We start from the raw sequence: 22,260 nt of genomic DNA, 5'->3' as shown, positions 1-22,260 counted from the left end.
TCGTGGCGGGGCTGTCCCCTGTTGCCACACTCCCTGGGACATGGATGCCATGCAGCACCGGGCAAATGTGCTGTGCCACAGACTGGAGAGGGGCCAGCAGCAGGGACAGGGACATCGTTTACCACGGCTGTGTCACGCGGTGGTGGTGACACCGCTGCGCTACTACATGTCACCATCAAAGCTGTGTAACTCACTGATGGTGACACTGCTGTGCCACCACGTGTCACCATCAGAGCCACCCCATGGCACCAGCACAGCAGCGTGACCCGGTGACGGCGACACCGCTGGGCCACCCCGTGCCGGCGGTGCCGCCGCTGTGTCGGTGCTGTGTCGGTGCTGTGTCGGTGCTGTGTCGGTGCTGTGTCACCGCCGTGTCACCCCGGTAGTGCCGCCGCTGTGTCGGTGCTGTGTCGGTGCTGTGTCACCCCGGTAGTGCCGCCGCTGTGTCGGTGCTGTGTCACCCCGGTAGCGCCGCCGCTGTGTCGGTGCTGTGTCGGTGCTGTGTCGGTGCTGTGTCACCGCCGTGCCACCCCGGTAGCGCCGCCGCTCCGCCGCCCCGCTCCGTCCCGCTGGCCCCGCCCCGGCCCCGCCCCGCGCCCGTCCCGGCTCCCGTCCGGCCGCGGCCATGGCGGAGCCCGGCGAGGGCCGCCCCGTCACCGTCAGCGATGTCCAGCAGCTGGTGCGGCGCAAGGACGAGGTCGAGGCGCAGATCAAGGCGTGCTACGAGCTGCTGGAGGGGGTCGGTGCCCGGGCAGGGCCGGGCCGGGCCGGGGGGCGCCGTGCGGGCCCGGCCCCCTCCCAACCGCCGCCTCTCCCCTCGCAGCAAAAGGGCGTCGGGATGCACGAGCCGCTGGTGGACGCCGAGGGCTTCCCCCGCTCGGACATCGACCTGTACCAAGTGCGCACCGCCCGGCACAACATCATCTGTGAGCGGGGAACGGGGGCCGGGCACCGGGCGGGGGGCTCGTCCCGGGGCCGCGCCGCCGTGCCGCGGGATGAGCCGGGAAACCGGGATGAGCGGGGCAAAGGCTGTGCCCGGGGACCGGCAGCGCGCAGCTCCCTGAAACCCCGTGTCGCTCGTTCCTCGGAACCGGGCCCAGCGCTGCGCTGAGCCTGCTCCCCGGGGGATCTGCTCAGTGCTCCGAGCTGCCGCCCGGGCTGAGTCAGGAAAATGCTTTTGTCCACGTGTTGCTGAAATTCTGCCACTGCTGCGGAGCCATTTGGGGTCTGTGAAGCACCACAAGGTTTTTCTGTGCTGTTTGTAGAATAAAATTTGGGTAGGAAATAGCTTGGCGTTTATTTCATCCCAGGCTTTTCCAGTGCCCTGACTTTCAGGATGGGTACGTATGTAACAGCAGGTGACTTAATGGAAAGAAGATTTAAGCTGCTCACCGAGTTCTAGGGGATCAAGGGCCTCCCAGCATGTTTACCAAAATTCTCGTAGGGTGGTTTTCTCTGTGTCAGACTTTTACTGATAAACATCTGCCGGGCTGGCACCAGGCCCCAGCAGATAGAGCAGAGCTTCTTGCTGAGATCAGAGACAGCCAAGGCACTGCTCTGTGTGGCTGACACCCCTTTGGGGGACGCCTTTCCACTCCCTGTGCGCTCATGGTGTCACCCACAGGTTTGCAGAACGATCACAAGGCCCTGATGAAGCAGGTGGAGGAAGCTCTGCACAAGCTGCACGCCCGGGAGAAGGAGAAACACGCCAAGGATGAGGCAGAGGCCTTGGCCGAGGCCATGAGCCAGAAGCAGAGCCTGCCCCAGGCCTTTGCCAAAGTGAACACCGTGACCCCGGGCTCTCCTGCCAGTGTCTCAGTATGTTGGGCACAGCTCGTGGGGAAGGCTTTGTCTGGAGCCAGACAGCTCATGGCTCCCTCCCCCATAAGTGGGAATAAGCTGGGGGCTTGATTAGGGTGTCACCCCCTTTTTTTAATCGTGTTGGGATGTCCTGTGAAGGGGTTGGTCGCTGTACAGGGATGAGATGGGTGTTCTCTGAGCTGTATCCTGGCACCACACAGTTCCTTCCAGGCCTCACTGACCATTCCAGCCTCAGAATTTCTCTTCCCATGAAACAGAACAGAGGAATGAACACTTGCCTCTCCCTGTGGCTGTAGTGATGTTCACTTGCCCGAGTGTGAGAAGTGTTGTAGCACATCTCTCTCCCTGTGGCTGGGTGAAGGGTGGTGCTCCTGTGATACCACCTGTCTTTAGAGAATGCAGATGCTCATCTATCTCTGTCCAGGGACTTCAAGTTGATGACGAGATTGTGGAGTTTGGATCTGTCAATGCAAACAACTTCCAGAACCTGCAGAACATTGCCACGGTGGTGCAGCACAGCGAGGGGGTGAGCTCATTCCTGCTGTGACTGCATTCTCTTGCCTGTCTCTGTTAGCCACAGCTTTTTCTATGGAACTTGAATCTCTGGAATCATCATTTCCATGTCAGAAACAGTGTCAGATTCAGTCTGTGCAGTTGTTGCCTTGTTCTTTCCCAGCACTATTTGCTCATGAATGGAAGAGCTGAGAGGTGTGTGCTCTTTGTTCTCCCCGGGGACTCCCTGCAGCAGCTTTGCTGTGCCACCCTCGTGGCCTGGCCAGAGAAGCTGCCACAACCATTAAGTGCTTGGTGGTGGAACTGGGGGATCTCCTGGAGATGACCTCACACAAAGCACTCTCTTCTTTCAGTTATAGCCACAGGAGTGGGAATGGGCACTGCTGCAGAACAGTTCCTCGGGCTTAATGTTCTTCATGTGCTTCAGGCAAAAGGAGGAAGAGAGTTGACTTTATGATGGAAAAGTGAAATATTTTGGTTATTTTTCTATTTTTACCTCTCTTTCAGAGACCCCTGAGTGTGACTGTGATCCGTGGTGGCAGAAGGGTGCACGTGGGGCTGACTCCAAAGCGCTGGTCTGGGAAGGGCCTCCTGGGGTGAGCTACTGTTTCATTGCTGGAGGGAAGAGGCTTTCACCAGCTCAGGGCATGTTTCCTGAGCAGGGCCAGCCCTGGCTGTGTCACTGCCCACTGTGACAGACCTCACAGGTGGGCACCAGGGAGCTGGATTTGCTGGTTCTGCACAGGGATACAGGGAGTCAAGTTTCATCAAACATGAGCCCAGGCAGAAAGGTCTCAGTGGCTGGTTTGTCTGGTAGAGGAAACCAGTGGAAGAGGGTTGTGGAGGGTCTGAGCCATCCCACGTCAGGTCTTCTGTGCCTGTTTGAGAAATGAAAATTTAATATTTCCTCCTACCCTCTTCTTTTTCAGCTGCAATATCGTTCCTTTACAAAGATGACCGTGACTGGGAGAACAATAAAGCTGAAGCTTGTGCCTGTTTTCTGGACTCTGATCTGGTTTGAAAACTTCCTACGTGGTGTTGCTGTGACCTCTGGTGCCTGAAGGGTTCTGGCAGAGTTCTGCAGTTCAGAATTGCACTGGTTGTCAGGAGGAACCTGCAGAGCTGCAAGATGTGGCTTCTCATCTCTTCCACCTTGTATCAGTTTAGAATAAGGCTCTAGAGAGACCCAAATCTCACTTGATACACACTCTGAAGAGCTTGAAATGCTCTTTTTTGGTGATAACAGAGCATTCCTTTTTTCTCCCCTTTAAAACTCCTTGCTAAATATCATGTAATATATGCTAAGAAGTCCTAGAATACTTCTTGATCCAAAAAGGCAAGAGATATGCAAGTTTGATACTTCATCTTCCCCCTGTTGCCAACTTTTAAAGTCAGTGAACATACTGAAAGAATTTTTGGAATGCCCAGTTATTTTAACACAATGAGGTAAGAAATAGGGGTTATAATTCTACTTTTGGAACTTCTAGTAGTTTATGTAGTCATGATAAAAGCACTCCTAATCTAGCTTCTCTCTCTATTTTCTTTTTGATTTTTTAAAAAAATTTGTTTATTTGCAGGAGTTGATTTTGGGGTGTTTTTCTGGTTCAGGGCAGGGTTTACAAAATTCTTGTGCCTCCCCTTCTCCTCCCCATCCTGCTGCAGGAGCAGTGGGGGGAATGGGTGAGTGGCACATGGTCTGGGTGTTTTCAGTGGGAACAGTAAATTGGGGAATACCATTCCTAAACCACCACAGGTGCATAAATTGTTGAAAGGGATTCCAGGAATGACTGGTTTGTTTAAAGCATATTTCCAGTTGAACTTCAAAATAGTTTCCCAAAACAATAAAACTGAGTATTGCTTCTCTCTGTTCTCATTGAAGTCATTATTTGGGGCAGCCTCTCTGGGTCAGGGAGATAATAGGAGCTGATAACAAATCTCCTTTCTGCTCCCAGCAGGGTGCGAGGCTCTTTCTGGGCAGAAAGAAAAACAAATTAAGTTTAGAAATTGTTATTATTTGAGCTTAACAGCAAGCCTGAGGTCAACAGCTGGGAGTGTTTGGAGCTGATTATCTGCAGGGGTGAAGTGAGAACCTCGAGTGGGTTCCCTGTGCAAGTGCCATGGGAGAGAGCTGGGGACCGTGGGGGACTGGCAGGGCTTGGGGGATGATTTTTCTCCCTTTGAGCCCACTTGTCCTGCTCAGGAAAGCCACTGGAGCAGAGCTGCCTGCAACTCCTGTGCGGGCTATCGGGTAAAGATCCCTCATCCCATTCCTCGGGCAGGGTGAGGGTTCGGTCCCGAAGGGCTCTGGCGATGCCGAGAGGGGCTTTGTCCCAGCCATGAGTGGGGTTTAGGCTTGGGTAGGGTGAAGGGCTGCATGGTCCCTCCTCCGGGTCCCTGCTTTGGGCGGGGGACAGCGCTGCCTCTGCCCGGCAGACAGTGGATACAGGGATGTTCCTCTCCCGGCGTTTCCCGGTGCAGCCGGTGAGGATGAGGAGGTTCTGTGCTCTCTCCCGGCGTTTCCCGGTGCAGCCGGTGAGGATGAGGAGGTTCTGTGCTCTCTCCCGGCGTTTCCCGGTGCAGCCGGTGGCGCAGCCGGTGCTGCCGGCGCAGCCGTTGCCTGGGAACGGCGGTCGCAGAGGCAGAGAGACGGGGGATCGCCGTGTCGGTGAGCGGAGGGGCCTTGGGGAGGGTCTCCGGGGGGTTCCCTCGGGACAGCAGGAGGCATCGAAGCCTGGAGGGGTTTTGGGAACGGTTCCGTGCGAGCGCGGTGAGACGCGGCCGCTCCCGAGCTCCCGTCCCGCCTGCCGAGGCCCGGGGAGGGCTTTTCCCAGGGCTTCTTTCCCTTCCTGTGAAAGTTTTCTGTGCACAAGGTTTCGGTGTTGGCTCAAATCCAGCCCCGTGAAGGCGGAGATGAAGCAGCTGCTGCCGGGGACTGTGACAAAACCCCAGGCGAAAGGGAAATTTCCGTGGCCGGCGCGGTGCACGGGGCACCCTCCCAGCCGAGGGAGGGAGGCTGCGCTCAGCTGCGATGATCGCTGTGCTGGGCTTCTTCAGTATGAGAGCTGAGAAGGGGCTCTGGGACCCATTTCCCAGCTTCACAGGTGTCCTTTTCTCCTGCTCTGCCCAATTCCAGCTTGTTGTGTGGCCAAATCTGGGAGAGTGTGTGTGGGGAAGTATTTCAGAGAGTCTCCACAGCCCAGCTCCCTGGGAGGAGGGAGAAGGTGTGGATGGATGGTCCATGTGAAGTTACACTGGAGTGACCCATTGAGGGAAGAGCAGCACTAAGCAGTGAGCCCAGGGAGATGTCCCAGGACGGACAGACGACTCAGGAGACGGATGTGCAGCCTGAGGAGGTGAGGACAGCACCATGGAAAGTTTGAGAAAGGGTCTGGGGCAGATCCCAGTGGAAACAGAGCCCTTGGGATCTGGGACCTGCTGGGGTTCCTTCCCAGTAGCCACAGGGCAGTTCCCATCCAGACCAGCCCAGGAACCAGCATTCACCAAAACCTCTCTTCCTTTTCAAGGACACCCTTGCTGCTGCCAGGGAGAAGAAAGAAGCACCAGAGGATGATGCGTCACCATCGTGTCCCCGGGCATCTCCTTTAGGTATGGGGATCTCAGATACCCTGCCCAGCACCTGGGCTGGGAGCCAGGGCACCCTGGGGGAAGGCACTGCTGGGACATCATGTCTGGAGGGTGCTGGACCCCCAGAACCACCCCCAGGACTGTCTTGAGTCCAAGGGAGCCATCTCCAGCCCTCTCTCAGACTACAGGGAGAAGGACACACAGCATAAAGGCTCTGCCAGCATGGTGTGGGCGGCCACACCGGGGATGCTGTTCCTGAAGAACAAGGACAGCAGCCTTCACCCCCTTGTGAGTACCAACGGGCACAGTGCCACCAGGGTGGTCCACATGGCACCCAGCACTCCTGGCCTGCTCTCTTCCATCACCCCACAGACCTTGCGTGCCTTTATGTCCTGGCTGCTGAGAGCCAGGAGCTGTCTCTTCCCTGCAGGACCTGTCCTGGGTGTTTGGCTACAACAGCAGCCTGGCTGTGCACAGCCTGATGGACGGGGAGGACCGGGTGCTCCTGTACATCTCCTCCCACACAGTGGTCATCCACGATATCCTGCGGAACAGGCAGTTCCACCTGCAGGTCTGGCACAGCCGAGCATCTCCCTCCTCCTCTTCCTCCCCTTCTCCTGGACTCCCTCCCTCCATCTCTCTTTCTGGTGCTCTGTGCTCAGGGGTCACCTATAACCAAACCCAGGAGCAGCCCACACAAAAGGTAGGAACAGAACAGCCCCAGGTTTGCAGCCTTGAAGGCACTTTGCTGCTTCCCTCCCCCAGGGCCACACCAATGTCATCTCCTGCCTGTGTGTGAGTGAAGACAAACGCTGGGTTGCGACTGCTGACAAAGGGCCAGATGCTCTGATCATTGTGTGGGACTCCTATTCTGGGTAAGCTCCCAGGAACCTCCTCTTTTGGAAACTCCCTGTGGCCAGTAAATCACTCAGGACTGACTCCAGTCTCAGCTGAGAGTAAAACGGGAGAACGCAGGGACAGACAAAAAACCAATCCAAGTCCTTCATAGTCCTTGTATCACCCACACTCATGGGACACTGAGATGGGGCTGAGCTCCCCCAGACTAAGTACATCACATCTCCATGCTGTAGGATCTTCAAAGATCCCTGGTGAGTTGTTTCCCAGTGCCATTCACTTGGGAGGAAGGGATGGAGGGGACGATGAGCACCAGCCTATGGCAGCACCAGTGTCTGCGCCTCCCTCCCTCCGTCCCTTCTTCCACACAGACCAGGGTGGGTGGGTTGTGCCTCAGACTTTGCCAAGTGACTGCCTGGAACCCCCTGTGCTGCCAGGAGCACCCATGGGATCTCTGCTCCGCAGGGTACCCGTGCGCACCATCTTCGAGAGTCATTCCGAGGACGGGGTCTGTGCCATTGCCATTTCCCAAGACGCCAAGTATTTGGTGACCATTAGTGCTGCTGCTGTGCAGGTGAAGAGAATATCTCCTCTTGCATTGCTTTGCAGGATAGAGACCTGGAAGTTTTTTGCAGTGCAGCGCAGGGGAGGTGGGAATTCAGAAGGGGAGAGCAGGAGGGAAGGGGAGTGGGTTTGCAGAGTGATGCTTTGATTTTGCTGAGCCATTAGAAGACAGACCTGGATTTCATTAAAGTGAATGCTGCAGAGTTGAGAAAATGGATCTTAATTTGGGATAAAAGCTTCTGACTTAATCACTTTAATCTAAGCAATTTCTAGCATTATTTCCTGAAATTAAGCTTTCTGCTGCCAGGCTGTCCTGGGTTTTAGCCTGCTGCAGTCTTCTAGGCCACACCATCCCCTGCAGTGGGGAATAGGATTCACCTGGCTCCCCAAACCTCCCAGAGAGCCATGGGAGTGTTCCTTGGATTTTTCTCCCCTTCTCTTTCAGGAAGTTTGTGTTTGGAGATGGACTTTGCCCACAGGGAAACCCATGTGCAGCACAGAGCTGAAGCCTGAGTTTGGGTATCAGGTGAGTGATCATGGCCTAGGGGGGCAGAGGGGATGGGCTGGGCTGGGCTGGACAGCCCCATCCTCACCTGCTCCCCCTGGTACCCCCCTCGGAGGCAGGATCACACCCCACTTCTGGGGCACCCTGATGCAGCAAAGCATCCCAAGGGGTCATCCCTGTCCTTCTGATGCCTGACAGGCATGGGGTGTCCTCTGATTTCAGTTCAGTGCAGCTGGTGAGGTGGTTTTGGATGGAAGAATAAGCAGAAAGCATTGCTCAGCTTGGTGCTAATGCAAGTCTTTGAATTTCAGGATTATGTCATTTTTAACCCTCAGAATCCCCATGAGTTTGTCAGCAACAGCAAAACCCAGGTGATATTTTACCTGTGGGTAAGTAGGGACATGGGAAGTTGTGTTTTTGGTGCCAGAAAGGAGATGGCAGGGGGGGCTCAGGGGCCAGGTGTCTGTCCACAACTGGGGTCACTCTGCAGATCTGTCCCTTCCCTGCTCCCTGTCTTGCCAGATCCCAAAGTGGTCTGGACAGAGTATCACACTCCCTCCACTCCCACCCTGGTCAGGCCCAGCTGTGGCAGGGATGCTCTTCACCTCTCCCACTTCTGCTTTCCCATGGGCCTTGTGCCATTCAGCAGCTTTGGAAAGAAGCAGGTGGAAGGAGAGGATGTTTTGTGCTCTCTGGAAGAGCCTGGAGCCTTTCTGTCCCAGAAGCCCTGCTTTGGTCACCACAGTGTGGGACCAGTGTCCAGATGGTGGAGAGGACCATGCTGGCACTGCAGAGCTCAGTTCCAAAATCCCTGTCCTGGATGTTTTCTCTGCTTTCCCCAGGATGATTCTGGTTTGCAGTACGGGGCACCATTCCTGAGCAACCAGGTGAGCACAGCAGGGAGGGACCACAGCATGTCACCCTCTTGGCTTTCCTGCTGGCAGCACCACTGTCCCTCCCCATCCCCTTAAGCAAAAACAGCAGCCATGGCCCCAGCCTGTCCCCTCAGACAGGGACAAACCAGGTTTGCCCAAGCTGAGCTCAAGCAGGGCTCTCTCTCTAAAGTGCCCCACTGCATTTTCTCCTGGGGCTCTTGTCTCTTGTCCTGCCATGGGACAGGAAGGGAATGCCATGAGAGAATGGCAATCTCTCTGTTTGAGGAAGGCAGAGCCAGCTCTGGGATGAAAACACAGCCTGGCTGCTGTCTCCACAGACCTTCAAGTGCCTGGTGGGACAGTTCAGCCAGTCGGTTTTCCATGTTAACAACACCCAAGCTCTGACGGGCACCTCGGCCGGGAAGCTGGTGGTGTGGGACATGGACAGTCCCCGCACGCTCCCCGAGGAGCTGCCGGCCAAACCCCACGGAGTAACAGCCACCAAGGTGGTGTCACTGCAGAAGGAGAGTCTTACCGTGCTCACAGTGTTGGAGAGGTAACAGGGCAGCCCTTTTCAGTAGCTGTAGGTACAGCCCTCAGGTGCCTCAGCTGTAGGAGTGGCAGAGATAATGTTGGAGTTTTAAGTCACTTGGCAGCATGGTCACTCGTGCGGGAAAGTGTAATTTTCAGCAATGGATTTGTGTGGGGGTGGAAATGAAGTTGAAAAGTGGTGGTGATGCGATGCCAGCTCTCCTGGGGTTGCTCTGACAGTGGCTCAGCCGCCTGGCCGCTACCGGCAGAGGGAGCAGACAGCCACCAAAATCCGCGACAGCCTTGGGGACACGGCAGGGACACGGCAGGGTCACAGCAGAGCCTCTGGTTTCTGCACAACCCTGGCTTTCTCCTGCACATCTGTGCAGGGCTCTGCTCGTGTACTTGTGCAGAGAAATGAGGAAGAGATTTGCTTCCACCCAAGGATGCTCTCCAAGAAATATTTGGGAGTGGTCAGTCAGTGTGGTTAATAACTTTCCCCTCCCTGCAGCTGTATAGTCACAGGTGATGTGAAAGGGCAGGTTAAATTCTACGATGGGCAGCTGCGGCTCCTCACCATCTACAGCCACGACAAAGTGGGTCCCATCCAGTCCATCTCCTTCTCCACAATCCTTCGGGATCGTCCCAGTGCCCTCCCAGGCAGCAGCCAGCCTTTTCTCACCAGGTGAGTGTCTCTCTACCTACCCAGGCCTTCTCCTGTGTTTGCCCTGCAGCTGAAAGCTGGGGAGGTGCTCAGTGAGAGCTGCTCCATGAGCTTCTGCCTGGTCTGGAGCAGGATTCAGCCCTGTGCCCAGGCTCCTGGGCTGGAGAGAGAGGGAGTGTGGGCTCCAGGTGATGCCTTGGTGCAGACACGGCGTCAGGGCAGGCATGGTGATGATCAGTTTTTCTGCCAGGTACCTGGCACACCAGGCAGTGCTAATGCCAAGCCTCCAGAGCTCACTGGGCCCCTTAATCCCCCCTTAAACCCTCCCTAGGCATGGCTGTATCCAGTTGGATTTTATCATGGTTTGGCAAACTGATCAGGGCCGTGGCACCGGCACAGGGTTGGACCACACTGACGGGTCACCAGCCCCTCTGTGTCCCTCTGTGTGACATAGCTGTGCCTGGGGATTTACAGGGAGTCTGCAGGCCACACGAAGCTGTTGGGTGGCTCCATCCAGACTGCAAACCACGTCTGTCCCTTCTGTTAAGCTTTCCTGGCAACGTCTGTTCTTGGCCACGTGTGTTTTCCAAAGAGCCATGTGGGACAGAGTCTTCTCCAGCCTGGAGCAGTGTCCTGGAGGATGGTTTGGTTTCCCAAAAGGAAAGGGAAGGCTTGAGCTCATCCCCAGAGGCTGGTGGGGTTAGGAATGGCTGGAGAGCCCAGCTAAGGCACACAAGGGGTCCAGGCATGCAGAGTCCATCAGTACCTGGGCCAGATGTGCATAAACTAGTGGCTGTGATGGAACAGCTGGCAAAGAGGCTGTGCTTCCCCACTTGTGTGTCTGTGCAGCTCCCAGACTCAGCCTGGAGAAGGCTCCAAGGAGACCTTATAGCACCTCCCAGTGCCTCAAGGGCTCCAAAACAGCTGGAGAGAGACATTGGACAAGGGTAGGGAGTGACAGGACAAGGGGAAAATGGCTTAAAATTGATAGAGGGCAGGGTTAGATGGGATATAGGAAGAAATTCTTCACTGTGAGGGTGGTGATGTCCTGGCACAGGTCGCCCAGAAAAGCAGTGGATGCTCCATGCCTAGAATTGTTCAAGGCCAGGCTGGATGGTGCTTGGAGTAACCTGTCTGGTGGAAGATGTTGAAACAAGATGATCTTTAAGGTCCCTTCCTACTCAAACCACTCTGGGATTTCTGTGTGATTATCTCTTGTCCCTTTTACTGGGCCCAGACTCTCAATCAGGCAGACTGAAACTGTACATATTTGTGCTGTGATATGAATAATTATCCTGCTGTCTGCTTCACCCATCATCAGTCACACAGTGGAACCTCTCTGCTGTGCTGCTCAGCATGGCCAAGTGAGCAGGCAGGGACTGAAACTGCCCTCTGGCCTTGGCCATGGCAGCATGGTCAACGCGGAGCCACTGACAGTGGTGGCGTGGAGACACGTGAAAAGGCCATTCAGAGTATCTCCAATTGCTCATTTGTCCATCTCACACACCACTGACTTGCAAATGGCAGGAGCTCCCCAGATGTCATTCATCTTCTGGCTAGCCCAGCCAAGTAGAAAATAGAACTGGATCCAGTGTCTTCCCATGGCCATTTCCCAGGTCATGAATACAAAGTGTCACTTGCCTTCCAGGTCAGGAACGTTACCATAGTGTGTATCACAAAATAGAAGTGATTGTCCAACTAACTTGCTAAAAAGAGACCAATGTGTAATATAGCTTGCAGGGATATGAGCCAGTTGGTCTGATTCATCGAATTCTGTTTCTCTCACACTAAATAGGAACTTTATCCTTTCAACCTCTGATGCAACCATGTTCCATGTTGCAACAGACAGCACAAGCTTTGAAAGAATCATGACAGAGGCAAAGAAAGCTGTGAATGCCATTGCCTGCCACCCTCGGGAGCCACTCGTGGCTGTGGGGAGCCACTGTGGGCTGCTGAAGGTGTGGGACTACAAGCAGACCCAGTACCTCATTAGCAGGATATTCACTGAGGCTGGCATCCAGTGCTTATCCTATGATCCTGAAGGTATCCCAGCCCTGTGACCTCTCCATGTGCCAAGCACTGGCCTTCCTGGGAGGAGTGATCATGTCGTGAGAGGTTTCTGGTCTGCTTTCCAGGTCATTTTCTGGCTGCTGGTTTTACTGATGGAAGCGTTTACATCCTTGATGCAATTTCCCTTCAGTCCATCTGCGAGGAATTCCAGTTCTCGCAAGGTCCCGTGACTCACATCAGCTTCTCTCACGATTCCAAGTACATCGCAACCGCTGTAAGCTTGTTTTTTCCGCTCGGTGATTTACATGCGCTGCTCAGGGGCAGCTTTGGGAGGGACTGGGAATTGCCGGCCGTGCTGCGAGGCACAGAGCGAGCGGGGCAAAGGGCCGGCCCTCCCCGGGGCTTGGTGACTCTGAAATGCAGAGCGAGCAGGGCAGAGGGCTGTTCCTCCCCTGGGGCTTCCTGACTCCCAAATGCTTTTCCTGCTTTGAAGAGTTACTCTGTAAAAACGTCACCAGTCAGCACTGCCCAGTCCCTAACTTTAGTGACAAATCTTAGCCCTGCGTCCATCTGAAGAAGGGGCTGGAGGAAGGATTTCCTCCTGGCTGGTGCTCTGGGAGGGGGCTTCTCCCTCAATCCCATGTCTCCCTGTACAAGTTTTGAGGGAGCATTGAAGCAGTTTGACTCAAAGTTTGTAACAACTGGTGATGATCTGTACAAAGAAAAAGATTCCCCTCATTGAGCTTTGTGCTGTTGTTGCAGGATGAGAATTATTCAGTGACTGTTTACAAGAGAGTCCTACAAAATGGGAGCAGATGCTGGGAACATCTGGCAGGGCTGGACTCCCACTACAAACCCATCCGGAGCATCCTCTTTGGGGTCCACTCAGACAGCAACGAGCCCAGGCTGCTGAGCCTCGGGGAGGACCGGCAGCTGGTGGGTTGATGCAAAAGTTTAAAGGATAGTGAAGCTTTGTGGTTAAAGGTGTGGGGCTGGACAAGGCCATCAAAGGAGGCTCCGTGTTTGGTTCCATGGCTCCCAACCCTTTCCCCACCAGCTCCATTGCTGGGCGTTGTTTCTTAGCCCGGTCTTGGTGCTGAGGCTTTCCTATTGTAGCTTTTCCAGGAGATCAAATCCAGTGAATCCACAAGGTCATGGGTACAGGGCAAACCACAGGGGAGTTGCTGTGTTTCCTTTCTTCCCTCCAGGTTGAATATGACCTGAAGAGCAGCATTAAGGATCACTTGGTAGTGACACACAGGGACAGGCTGGAGCAGGTTGCAGTGCCCCTGTGCTTGACCTGGTACCCGCAGCTCAGCACCGAGTCCTTTTTCCTCACTGCCAACAACTGCTACAAAATGAAGCTCTACAACACGACAACCAAAATGTGCAGGTAGAGGATCGATTCAGGCCTGCCATTGCCTGGGTGTCTCCTCCTGACCCTGTGTTCTCCTTGGTCTAATGACCACCATACTTTCACTCATAAGCATATGATTTTCCATCTGTGATGCAGATCTTGGGATGGTTCTAGAGCCCTCAGGTCACTCCATTCTTATGCCCACTCTACTGTTCACTAATGTGTCATTTAGCAAGGTTGTAACTGCAGGTGGATCTTGGTTTACTGACTATGTTGGACCTGAGATGTAGCAGTTAGTCATGAGATAAAGAGATCGGAGTCCACAAGAGCCAAGCATAATAATCCCTGAGCACTAAAATAATTTCTGAACCCCAGTGTAGTCCCTTCTAGCTGGGGACCCTGTCCTATCCTGTTCTCTCATGAGTAACCAAAGCCTCTGCACACCTCCCCTATCTACCCATCCTTCCACACAAAAGCTGTTCAAAAATGTTTTGGGTGGTCTCGAGTGGATAAATACATTATTTGCCTTTAGAAAGACCCTTTTGGGACCAACCTATGGTTCCCCCTTGGAGAAGATACAAATCCTCCCTAGGACAAGCTCTGCGGACCCCCAGCAGCACTACCTGGTGTACATTACAAAGGACAAGGTATGGAGCCCCACCTGCTCAGCTGTACAAGAGCCCCCCACTTGCAGAGCTGCTGGACCCTTGGGAATTTCCTTGAGGATGAAGCCACGTGTAGGCTGGTCCTGCCTGAAAGCTGAGCAAGCTCCTGGGGAAGAGGATGTGACAGTACCCCAGTGGGACCCTCAGCCCTCCCAGACTCCCTCTTCCCTTACAGGTGGGCTTGCAGATGCTGCCTGTCGATGGCAACCCCCACAAGTCCTCAGCCTTCATTTGCCACCCGGATGGTGCCTCTGGCTTTGCCATCTCCCACGACGGGCGTTACATCTTTACAGCCGGGGGGAAGGAGCGCACTTTTATGAAATGGAAGGTCAACCTACAGTGAGTTATGGCAGGAAAAGGAAAGGAATCTTGTTCCTGCTTTCCACAGCTGCTTGGTTGACCCATTGGGCCCCAAGCAGCTATGTGGGGTGGTGGCTGAAACAGGAGAGACATATTTTAGGGGGTCTTGTTCCCCCTCTCTGTAATGTAGGAGGGATTAAGCCAGCAAACCTCACAGGGGTGGCCATAGTGCTTGAACAATACTCCAGTCTGGGAAATAGTGCCCAAAGGGTAAGAAGCTGGGCAGGGGATTTTGTGATACTTGTGAGGGCCTGGCCACTGTGATGTCAGAGTTAGGCAGGGACCAGAGGAGCAGCACTGGCTGCAGGAGGAGCACACAGGGCAGCTGCTGATACAAAAGTGTCTGCTCTCCAAATGGAATAGGAATTTGTTGGGAAATCCCCCGTGTTTGAAGACTGGATTTAGAACAAGCCACTGTAATCCTATAAAGCTTTGCTTACATGAATAAATGGCCTGCAATAAATGGGGTGGTTGAAGAGTGGAGGCTGCTCTAACAAAGAAGGATCTCCAGGCTCTGGCCCAGACCACCAGTGATGAATCCTGCCAGATTTCTTACGCTGTCCTCTGCAGGCTTCCCTCTGCCAGATCCCTTGGGCAGTGGTGCTAGATGTATTCCCACATGACAGGAGGGTAAAACAGCAAAGGCAGGATAGATATTTTGGTTTCTTGGCATGTCAAGGACCAAGGCTGCTTATTGCTCAATGTTTGGGGCACAGACTCTCCCCTCCTCATGGATGCAGAAATGTACATAGAAATGGAGCAAGGCAGCTGTGAACGGCGTGAAAACTGCCAGGCCACCATGGATCCACTTCATGCTTCAGGGACTGGGAACTTAGTCCATGGCAGAGTTAGGATAGTGTGGCATGGTCTCCCTCAGTCTGTGCAGTTTTGGGTTGTTTTTTTTTTTTTAAATCCTGCACAATACCCTCCTAGCACAGAGCATTGTGTCTCCTGGTTTCTGGGAAATAACTCCATGGGAGCTGGCTTTTAGCCCTTGCTCTTATGTTTGCCATTTGGTGCACACCTGGGAAACACAACTGCCCCTCACCTTCCTAGGACCATGTGGTTAAGAGACATGCTGGTCCTGCAAGGAACACATTTTGCAGGTACAATTTACTCTGAGGAAAGCCCAAAGAGTGCCAAGCCAGCTCACCTTCATGTGCCAGAACAAAGGAAACTTGGGTTGGAAAGCAATGGGTTTATTTATTTTCTTTTCCACTTTGTGTGGCTTAAACAGTCGGGGGTCAGGATAAGCGACATTTTAAGGAAGGCAATAGAATATAAATGATCCCTCTTTATAATGGTTGGCCAGAGTCCAGGCAACATTGAATTTCTATGTAATTTGTTTTTGGAGTGAAGTTTTTGATGAGCTAATTATCATTTTATTACTGCTTCTGGCATCTTGTGAATCTCCACTGTGTTTAATACCCAAATAACTTAATTATGAAAAAAGCATGAAGCTTGCAAAAAACCCCAGTGGAAGCAGCACTACAGGGGTGTGTGTGAAAGCTGCAGCCTGGCTGCCAGGCATGGGGTATTATGTGGCAGTGCTATGCCATGATTGCACTTCCAGGCTTGGTTTCTTTTTACATCTGCACAAGCCAAAGGGATTCTTTTGGCTCCAACTGCCTATGAAATTGAAACAAAGAGGTGGCTACTCAGGCACTTTCAGTTTAATGCAAACTGCACCTGCAACTCCGTCACCCGCCACGGCGGAGGAAGTCGGGTAATGGATTGCACTGAGTTATTGGGGAAAAATGTGTTGGATCAAGGAACAGGGAGTTGTGTGGTTTATTGCAAACACCGAGTCCCGGCCTTCTCTGCATGTTCAAAATGCTGATCTAGCTAATTCATCTCCCTCAATGTCTCTATAAGGAAGCAGAAAAGCCAAATGCCAGACACCAAGTTCAAGTCCATGGAAAAGCTCCTGGCTCCCAGCCCTGTACTCATTCCACTAAACAAGAGGACCATTCAGTAATAATTAATTCCCACACTGTGCTATTGTATGTAAAACCTGGGTATGAAATATGCTGCAGAAGTGCAGCTGATGATAAAATAGCACAAGGTTCAAGGCAGTGCTTTTCTTTCCTGAATTCTGAGGCCCAGAGATTTTATTTATTGAATGTGTCTGTGAACAACGCCTAGAAAAGATACCATGAAAGTTCTCCTCACATGAACCCTTCCTGTACCTTCTTTCCTTCACTTCTGCCAGTACCTTGAATGCTGCTGCTTTCCTGGGTGGGGAGGACTTGATCCCATTCTACAACCTCCTGGATGGCGGCAGAGAAGGCAAATTCTTCAGGGTAATTATCTCACTGTGAATGCTGTCTGACCACATCTGGTTGGTCTTTAATTTATACAGGCCTGACATTTCTTTATGTTTTGTCCAGCTAGCCTTTAACAGCAATCTCATTGATATGGCTGTTAGTAAACTCTAAAAGGAGCCTTATCTTCCGTGCCTGCTGGTAACTGAAATTTGCACTGTTTGAATCCCTGGCAGGAACTGGAGGACTATTTTTACTACGTACAGCTGTGCAGCCAAGGTATCAAAACACTGGAGACCAGACAGGTGTCAACACATATTGCCTTGGAGGAAATTCCTTCTGTAATGAGAGCAATAGGATTTTATCCATCAGAGGAAGAGGTTGGTCAGCTGTTTTTATTGTTATTATTAAAAGAAGAAAGGGCAAGACTGACTGCACTTCCCAAGTGTTCTAAGGGCCAGATTCTGACCATTGCCATGCTAGATGGCTCTGGGATATATTTATTGGCTGTCAACATATTTTTATCTGGTTTGCATCAATATAGTAGTAGCCAGAATCTGGCAGAAAATTCCTTAAAAAGTTTCCTTGGTAGCAAGTTGGCCAACTGCAGAAGAAGGCTGAGCAAACCTGGAGCCTGACAGCTCAGAGTTGTTCAACAAGGCAACCTCAGGGTCAAAATTTTACAGCAGAGAGAACTGATTTAATAAGGGTGCTGCTTCTTCCCCTTCGTGTGGCTGTTTCTCCAAGGCAGTTTGTACTGTACACAAACCTCATTTGTAACGTGTAACCTGGCATGACTGAATCTGAAGCAAGGAGATTTGAATAACGGCCTCTGAGCACCAGCTCCAGCCCGTCACCACAGGAGAGGCTCTCCCAGGGGAAGAGGTGCATCACTGCACTCCCTCAGCCTTTCTGGGGGGGAGATTGTGTTCATCTCTTCCGTGGCACAGCAACCCACAGGCTGCTGAGGCACTGCTGTGAGTCTGTGCCACCCCATCTGCCCAGGGATGCTCTGCCAGGAGAGCCACCAGATGGGAGGCAGCACCGTTGCCACAGTCACCCCAAACTGACTCACTTGGGAGCCCCCACAGCCAGCAAGTGTTTATCTGAGCTGGAGCTGCTTTGCCCTGGTGTTAAGTTGAAGTGTAATCTCTTCATACCGTGTTAGATCTTTTCCTTGGGTTATTGCATTTTTGCCTCTTGAGGAAACAGAGAACATATTCCACTGGGAAACGCCTCTGGAATAATACCTGATAATGCCCCACACTTCCCCAAATTAAAATACAAACAGCATTTCAGGCATGGAAACAAAGGTGCTGAGCTGTTGTGAAACCAGGCAACCTACAATCAGTAATAAATCCAGAGAGAAGGTTCATCTCTCTCTCTAGAGTGTTTTAATAAAAGAAAAGCAGGAGGGAGAAAAGGCAGCTTGGGCTGACTAGCAAAGCTTTTGGGAATTGGTGTTTTTCTTTTGTAGTTCAGTGGGGTTGATATAAAACCTAATCCCAGATCAGCCAGAGCCGAGTAAAAATGACTGTTCTTGCTTGGCATGACGTTTCCTACAGGAAAAATATAAGGCTGAGATTTCCCTCTTCCCTGGGCTTCATTCAGTGGAAAAACTTGTGACACAAGGACAAAGGCCCAAGGCTGAATGCAAAGTCCTCCCCAGGGAGATCTTGCATCAGCTTCCCTTCCCGGGGAGCAGCAGGCCTGGTACGTGTTGGCACAGGGAATTCTCCTGGCGTCTCGCTGCTGCCCGTGTATCTCTGAGGGGCTGCAAGGACAATGAAGGCATGGAGCAGATGTTGCCTTTTGGACACACATCTGCACAGCTGCCAACTGGGCTGACTCAGAGCACCAGACTTCAGGAAAACCACTGGTATCCAGCACAGCCAGTGCTTGCCTGTTTGTCTGAGACAAGCGTGAGGGATCCAGCAGTGCAGGGTGTCAGCCCCACTGAGCACATTTTGGATTTGGCTTGTGCAGTGCCTGAACCACTCTAGACACGGGGAAGAGCAGGGGAAAATAAGATTTCTTATCCAGTCAGGATGTGCAGCCTGGTTCTGTTGGGACCCTCGTGTGTGTGCTTCCAGAACAAGGATGGAAGATGGTGTTTACTGGTTTGAGGTTTGCCTGCCCACTGTTCCAGAGTGGAGACACAGCTGTGCCCAAGGTGCCACTAACAGCTGTAGGGTCACCGAGTGCCTGTCACAAGAGAGGAAATCCAAACTGACTGTGTGTGTGTGTAACCCCCATCTTTACTTGTTATTGTCATGTCAGCAGGTGTGTGACTGTTGGCCATTCCCATCCTCAGCTGCTGAATGAAGCTTCCTCCTGGGATGTGGTCATGGCACCAACACATGCACAGTTCAGGGACATTGGCATTCATGGGATTGGAAACTGGCCCAATGTTCTTAAAAATAAAACATGTAACATCTGCCTTGTCTTGATCTTTAGATTGAAGACATGATAAACGAAGTAAAATTCAGCAAGTATGCAGATACTGGAGAAGAAGTGACAAAAATCAATTTAGATGATTTTATCAAACTTTATATAAATCATCGACCTGCACTTGGCTTGTCAATGAAAACCATACAACGAGCATTTCAGGTTCTTGGCTATGATAACAAGAAGGGAGACAAAGTTATCGACAGAGGAGACTTCCTATCACTGCTTCAGTGCAGAGGTGAGCTATTTTGTTTCTAATATCAGTTTTATGCTTGCTAGTTCTGCCTGCAATTTCAGAACTTTTTCCCTGCAGCAAGAAATTATCCTGGAATGAGAACCTGGTAACCAGGGCAGGCGTGAGGAGCCACCTGCCTTCAGATTTTAAATTGAATAATCACTTGTCTTGTCCCAGCTGTGCTTCTTTTACTGCTCTGGAAATCTCTGCTGGCCTGAGGTATCTCAGCTGTTAAATGATAAGTATGGATCTTGGCAAAATGTATCCTTCTCCCAGTGTGCCCTTATCTGAATTGCTGTTTTCTCTTCTAGTCACACAGGTTCTGGAAAAGTAGTATAAAATGGATAAAAGGGACACAAGAAAGGAGGGATGAAATTGGTCCTAGGCTGCACCCAGTGTGAAAGACTGAAAAGATGGGATGATTCAGTTGAGCTGAATCAGGGAGAACACCATAAACGTGGGTGTTAATTTGTTTGTGGCCAGTGCCATAGAGTGCTAATAACAAACTTCTATTGTCTTACTTCTGGTGTAAAAGTGTAGCCGAGCATTAAAACAGGTAAAGGGAAATGCTGATTTACTCAGTACATCACTTGGCAAGACTCCTTGCCACAAAGATCCTTGGAAACCACGGATTCAACCAGTGTGAGAAAGGTTAGCTATTTATACAGATGGTGTGAACATCCATAAATAGGTACATCAGATAGAACAGTTTCATAACAGATCTATAACCTCATGCTCCAGGGCGTGAGCCAACCACTAACTGGGAACAAGTGCTGTGTCCATGTTATTTCAAGATACTAAATTAAGACTTTTCTCCACCTTTCTCTTCCTCTGCATGAAAATGGCTACATGGACTGTGGTCTCTGCCAGGAATTCTCCAGTGGGAAGAGAAGCTCAAGCCCCTGCTACTACAGTGTTGCTTAAAGAGCAGTCTGCATCATAATTTCTTCTTTTGATTGACATTTTCCCCCAAAATGCTATAGAGAAGACAATTTTCCTTAGGATCAACATTTTCCTGCATTGGAATCATGTGTTTCAGTTGGCACTGTATATGTCTCTATCTCAGAGAAGCCAGGTCCTCTTTTGAACTGTCCTGTTTAGTTTAATTGCAGTTGCTTTTGAGTTTTTGTGCTATTGACCCCATAACCCAACGGTGGTGGTGCTCCATTTTGTACAGGGGAGCAGATGACAGAGGACGAGCTGGCTGAGTGTCTGACCACCCTGCTGGGCAGGAGACCCAGGAAAGAAAGATCTGAACTGGACACCTGCGATCCCACAGGTACAGGATTAGCATTCCACACAGCAGAGAAGCAGGACTGTTTAATTCCCAAATGGAATAATTTAAATTTCAAACCCATTTACCCTGTTAGGCCAAGAGCTGTCAAAGCTGCTCAGATGGGATTGCAAAAATAGTCACAGAGCTACAGACTGTCCTTCATCCACGCAGCAATTGCACGGGTGTATCTAAAAATAAATGGACAATGAACTATAACTAGGGCCTGACAAGATTACATTGCTGTTTATCTGCTGGCTGGAACTGAAATTAGAAACACACAGGGAAATCCCAGGGCTGGTTTCACCCAGGCCGCAGTGCCCATTGTAACAGAGCTGTTGGTAACGAGAGCATTTGTCTGCAATTTATGTCCCAGTCCACACCAGTCTGGAACAGCAAATTATAGCATTGATTTGAGCCAAGAGGCTGAATTTAATTGCCCATTGTAATTGGAACTGCATTTTTGTACAATTCATGTCCCAGTCCCCACCAGTTTGGAACAGAATCTGTTTAGGGTCACTGGCAATGGGCGCCATGCAGCAAAGGTGCTGCTCCTGAAGGGAACTTTGAAACTCTGAAATCCCTGGATCCCTCAGGATCCTAAATCACATTAAATTGACCAAGTGTTAAAGTTGTCCCATGACTCGTCTGAGGCAGGGACCTGCTGCAAGGTGAGACACACAGATTTGACAGGCTTAATTCCTGATATAAACACATAAAGTATCAAGCTAGTAAACTGTCACTTTGTCATGATCTCTTTGTACATCTTTAAAAACATTTCATTCACTTATTGCTGCTTATAAATTTTACTGGAGAGCAATTTTGACATGGCTTTTGTGTGTCTTCTGATGCTGTTATTGCTCTCCAGGTGCAGCAGCTTTGATTGAAGAAGAAATTCCAGCAGAAATCACAGCAGAGATATTTGTTGCAGACATTCTTGGCTTACCTATTGCTGAACCAGAAAAAAAGAACACAAGGAAAAAGAAGAATCTTTGATCTACAAAGGCACAGAATCTAGCGACCACTAGATTTTCTGTTTATTCCTACTTTCCAGGATCCTCTCCTCAAATATCTGCAAAATTTATGGCTTGTGTTTATTGCAAAGTAAAGGTCACATAGTTAAATTTCAGTCAAACTCTAGAGTAAGTCCCCAGTTTGGGCCATGCCACAAACCTGTAATTTCACACCTATATAGGGAAACATTGAATGGCTGGAAAGAATGAAGCAGGTGGCCACTCCATCCTTGGCTGGAACATTCCCAGAAGTCATTTCAGGTGGGTTTATGCCAGATGCAGTCTATTTTCATTACGTTAAGACAGTATTCATTTGTGAAACCTGACAGCAAAAGAGCAACGTAAGAGTATTGTATTGATTAAATACATTGATAAATGCTTTGACAGGTTAGAATGGATTTGTAATTATAAATCCAATGGACCTTGGTAAAGAAATAAATGCTGTGGTACACATTAAAACCACGCTTCTCTTTTGGCCTTTAAACTGACTTTTTCTTTCTGAAAGTAGAGATTCCAATTAGCAGTGTAATACCAATGGGACGGCATTACTCTGTGTGTGTATAAACAGCATAATGAGACTGATACAAGTTGCTGTAGAAAGATCAGTGAAGTGCTGTTGAACAGCTTCCTTCTTTACATCATCCTTGGCATCAATTTGAATAATAATGTAGGCCCTTAAGAAGCGTTCCTTTCAGAAGCAATGTTTTTTAAACAGAGATCGC

At 51.1% G+C, this 22,260-nt stretch overlaps 2 protein-coding genes across 3 annotated transcripts; both read left to right on the top strand.

Annotated features, from left to right (window-relative positions):
- The first annotated feature begins 602 nt into the window (after window positions 1–602).
- On the top strand, window positions 603–4,197 carry PSMD9 (proteasome 26S subunit, non-ATPase 9). 2 transcript variants are annotated; one of them, XM_021532700.2, is made up of 6 exons: window positions 603–739; window positions 824–926; window positions 1,625–1,818; window positions 2,246–2,347; window positions 2,842–2,930; window positions 3,264–4,197. In XM_021532700.2, the coding sequence occupies exons 1-6, from the start codon at window positions 626–628 to the stop codon at window positions 3,289–3,291; spliced, it is 630 nt and encodes a 209-aa protein (XP_021388375.1). In that variant the 5' UTR covers window positions 603–625; the 3' UTR covers window positions 3,292–4,197. The 2 variants fall into 2 exon arrangements, with proteins under 2 accessions (XP_021388375.1, XP_021388376.1); XM_021532701.3 differs by having other exon boundaries at window positions 611–697.
- Window positions 4,198–4,956: 759 nt separating this feature from the next.
- CFAP251 (cilia and flagella associated protein 251) lies at window positions 4,957–21,553 on the top strand. The gene is given in 24 exon segments (XM_077787296.1): window positions 4,957–4,999; window positions 5,468–5,687; window positions 5,859–5,940; window positions 6,101–6,207; window positions 6,350–6,490; window positions 6,685–6,794; window positions 7,240–7,348; window positions 7,784–7,864; window positions 8,155–8,232; window positions 8,686–8,730; window positions 9,057–9,274; window positions 9,761–9,934; window positions 11,709–11,956; window positions 12,049–12,197; window positions 12,686–12,859; window positions 13,132–13,316; window positions 13,813–13,927; window positions 14,121–14,284; window positions 16,518–16,608; window positions 16,806–16,949; window positions 19,027–19,255; window positions 20,430–20,531; window positions 21,394–21,510; window positions 21,513–21,553. Coding segments are annotated over 23 exon segments (2,955 nt in total). The 5' UTR covers window positions 4,957–4,999; window positions 5,468–5,636.
- Window positions 21,554–22,260: the final 707 nt, after the last annotated feature.

The sequence above is a fragment of the Lonchura striata genome, chromosome 18, assembly GCF_046129695.1.
Source record: "Lonchura striata isolate bLonStr1 chromosome 18, bLonStr1.mat, whole genome shotgun sequence".
NCBI lineage: Eukaryota > Metazoa > Chordata > Aves > Passeriformes > Estrildidae > Lonchura > Lonchura striata.
Note: the sequence above shows the minus strand (reverse complement) of the source record. Positions and strands in the feature narration are given on the sequence as shown.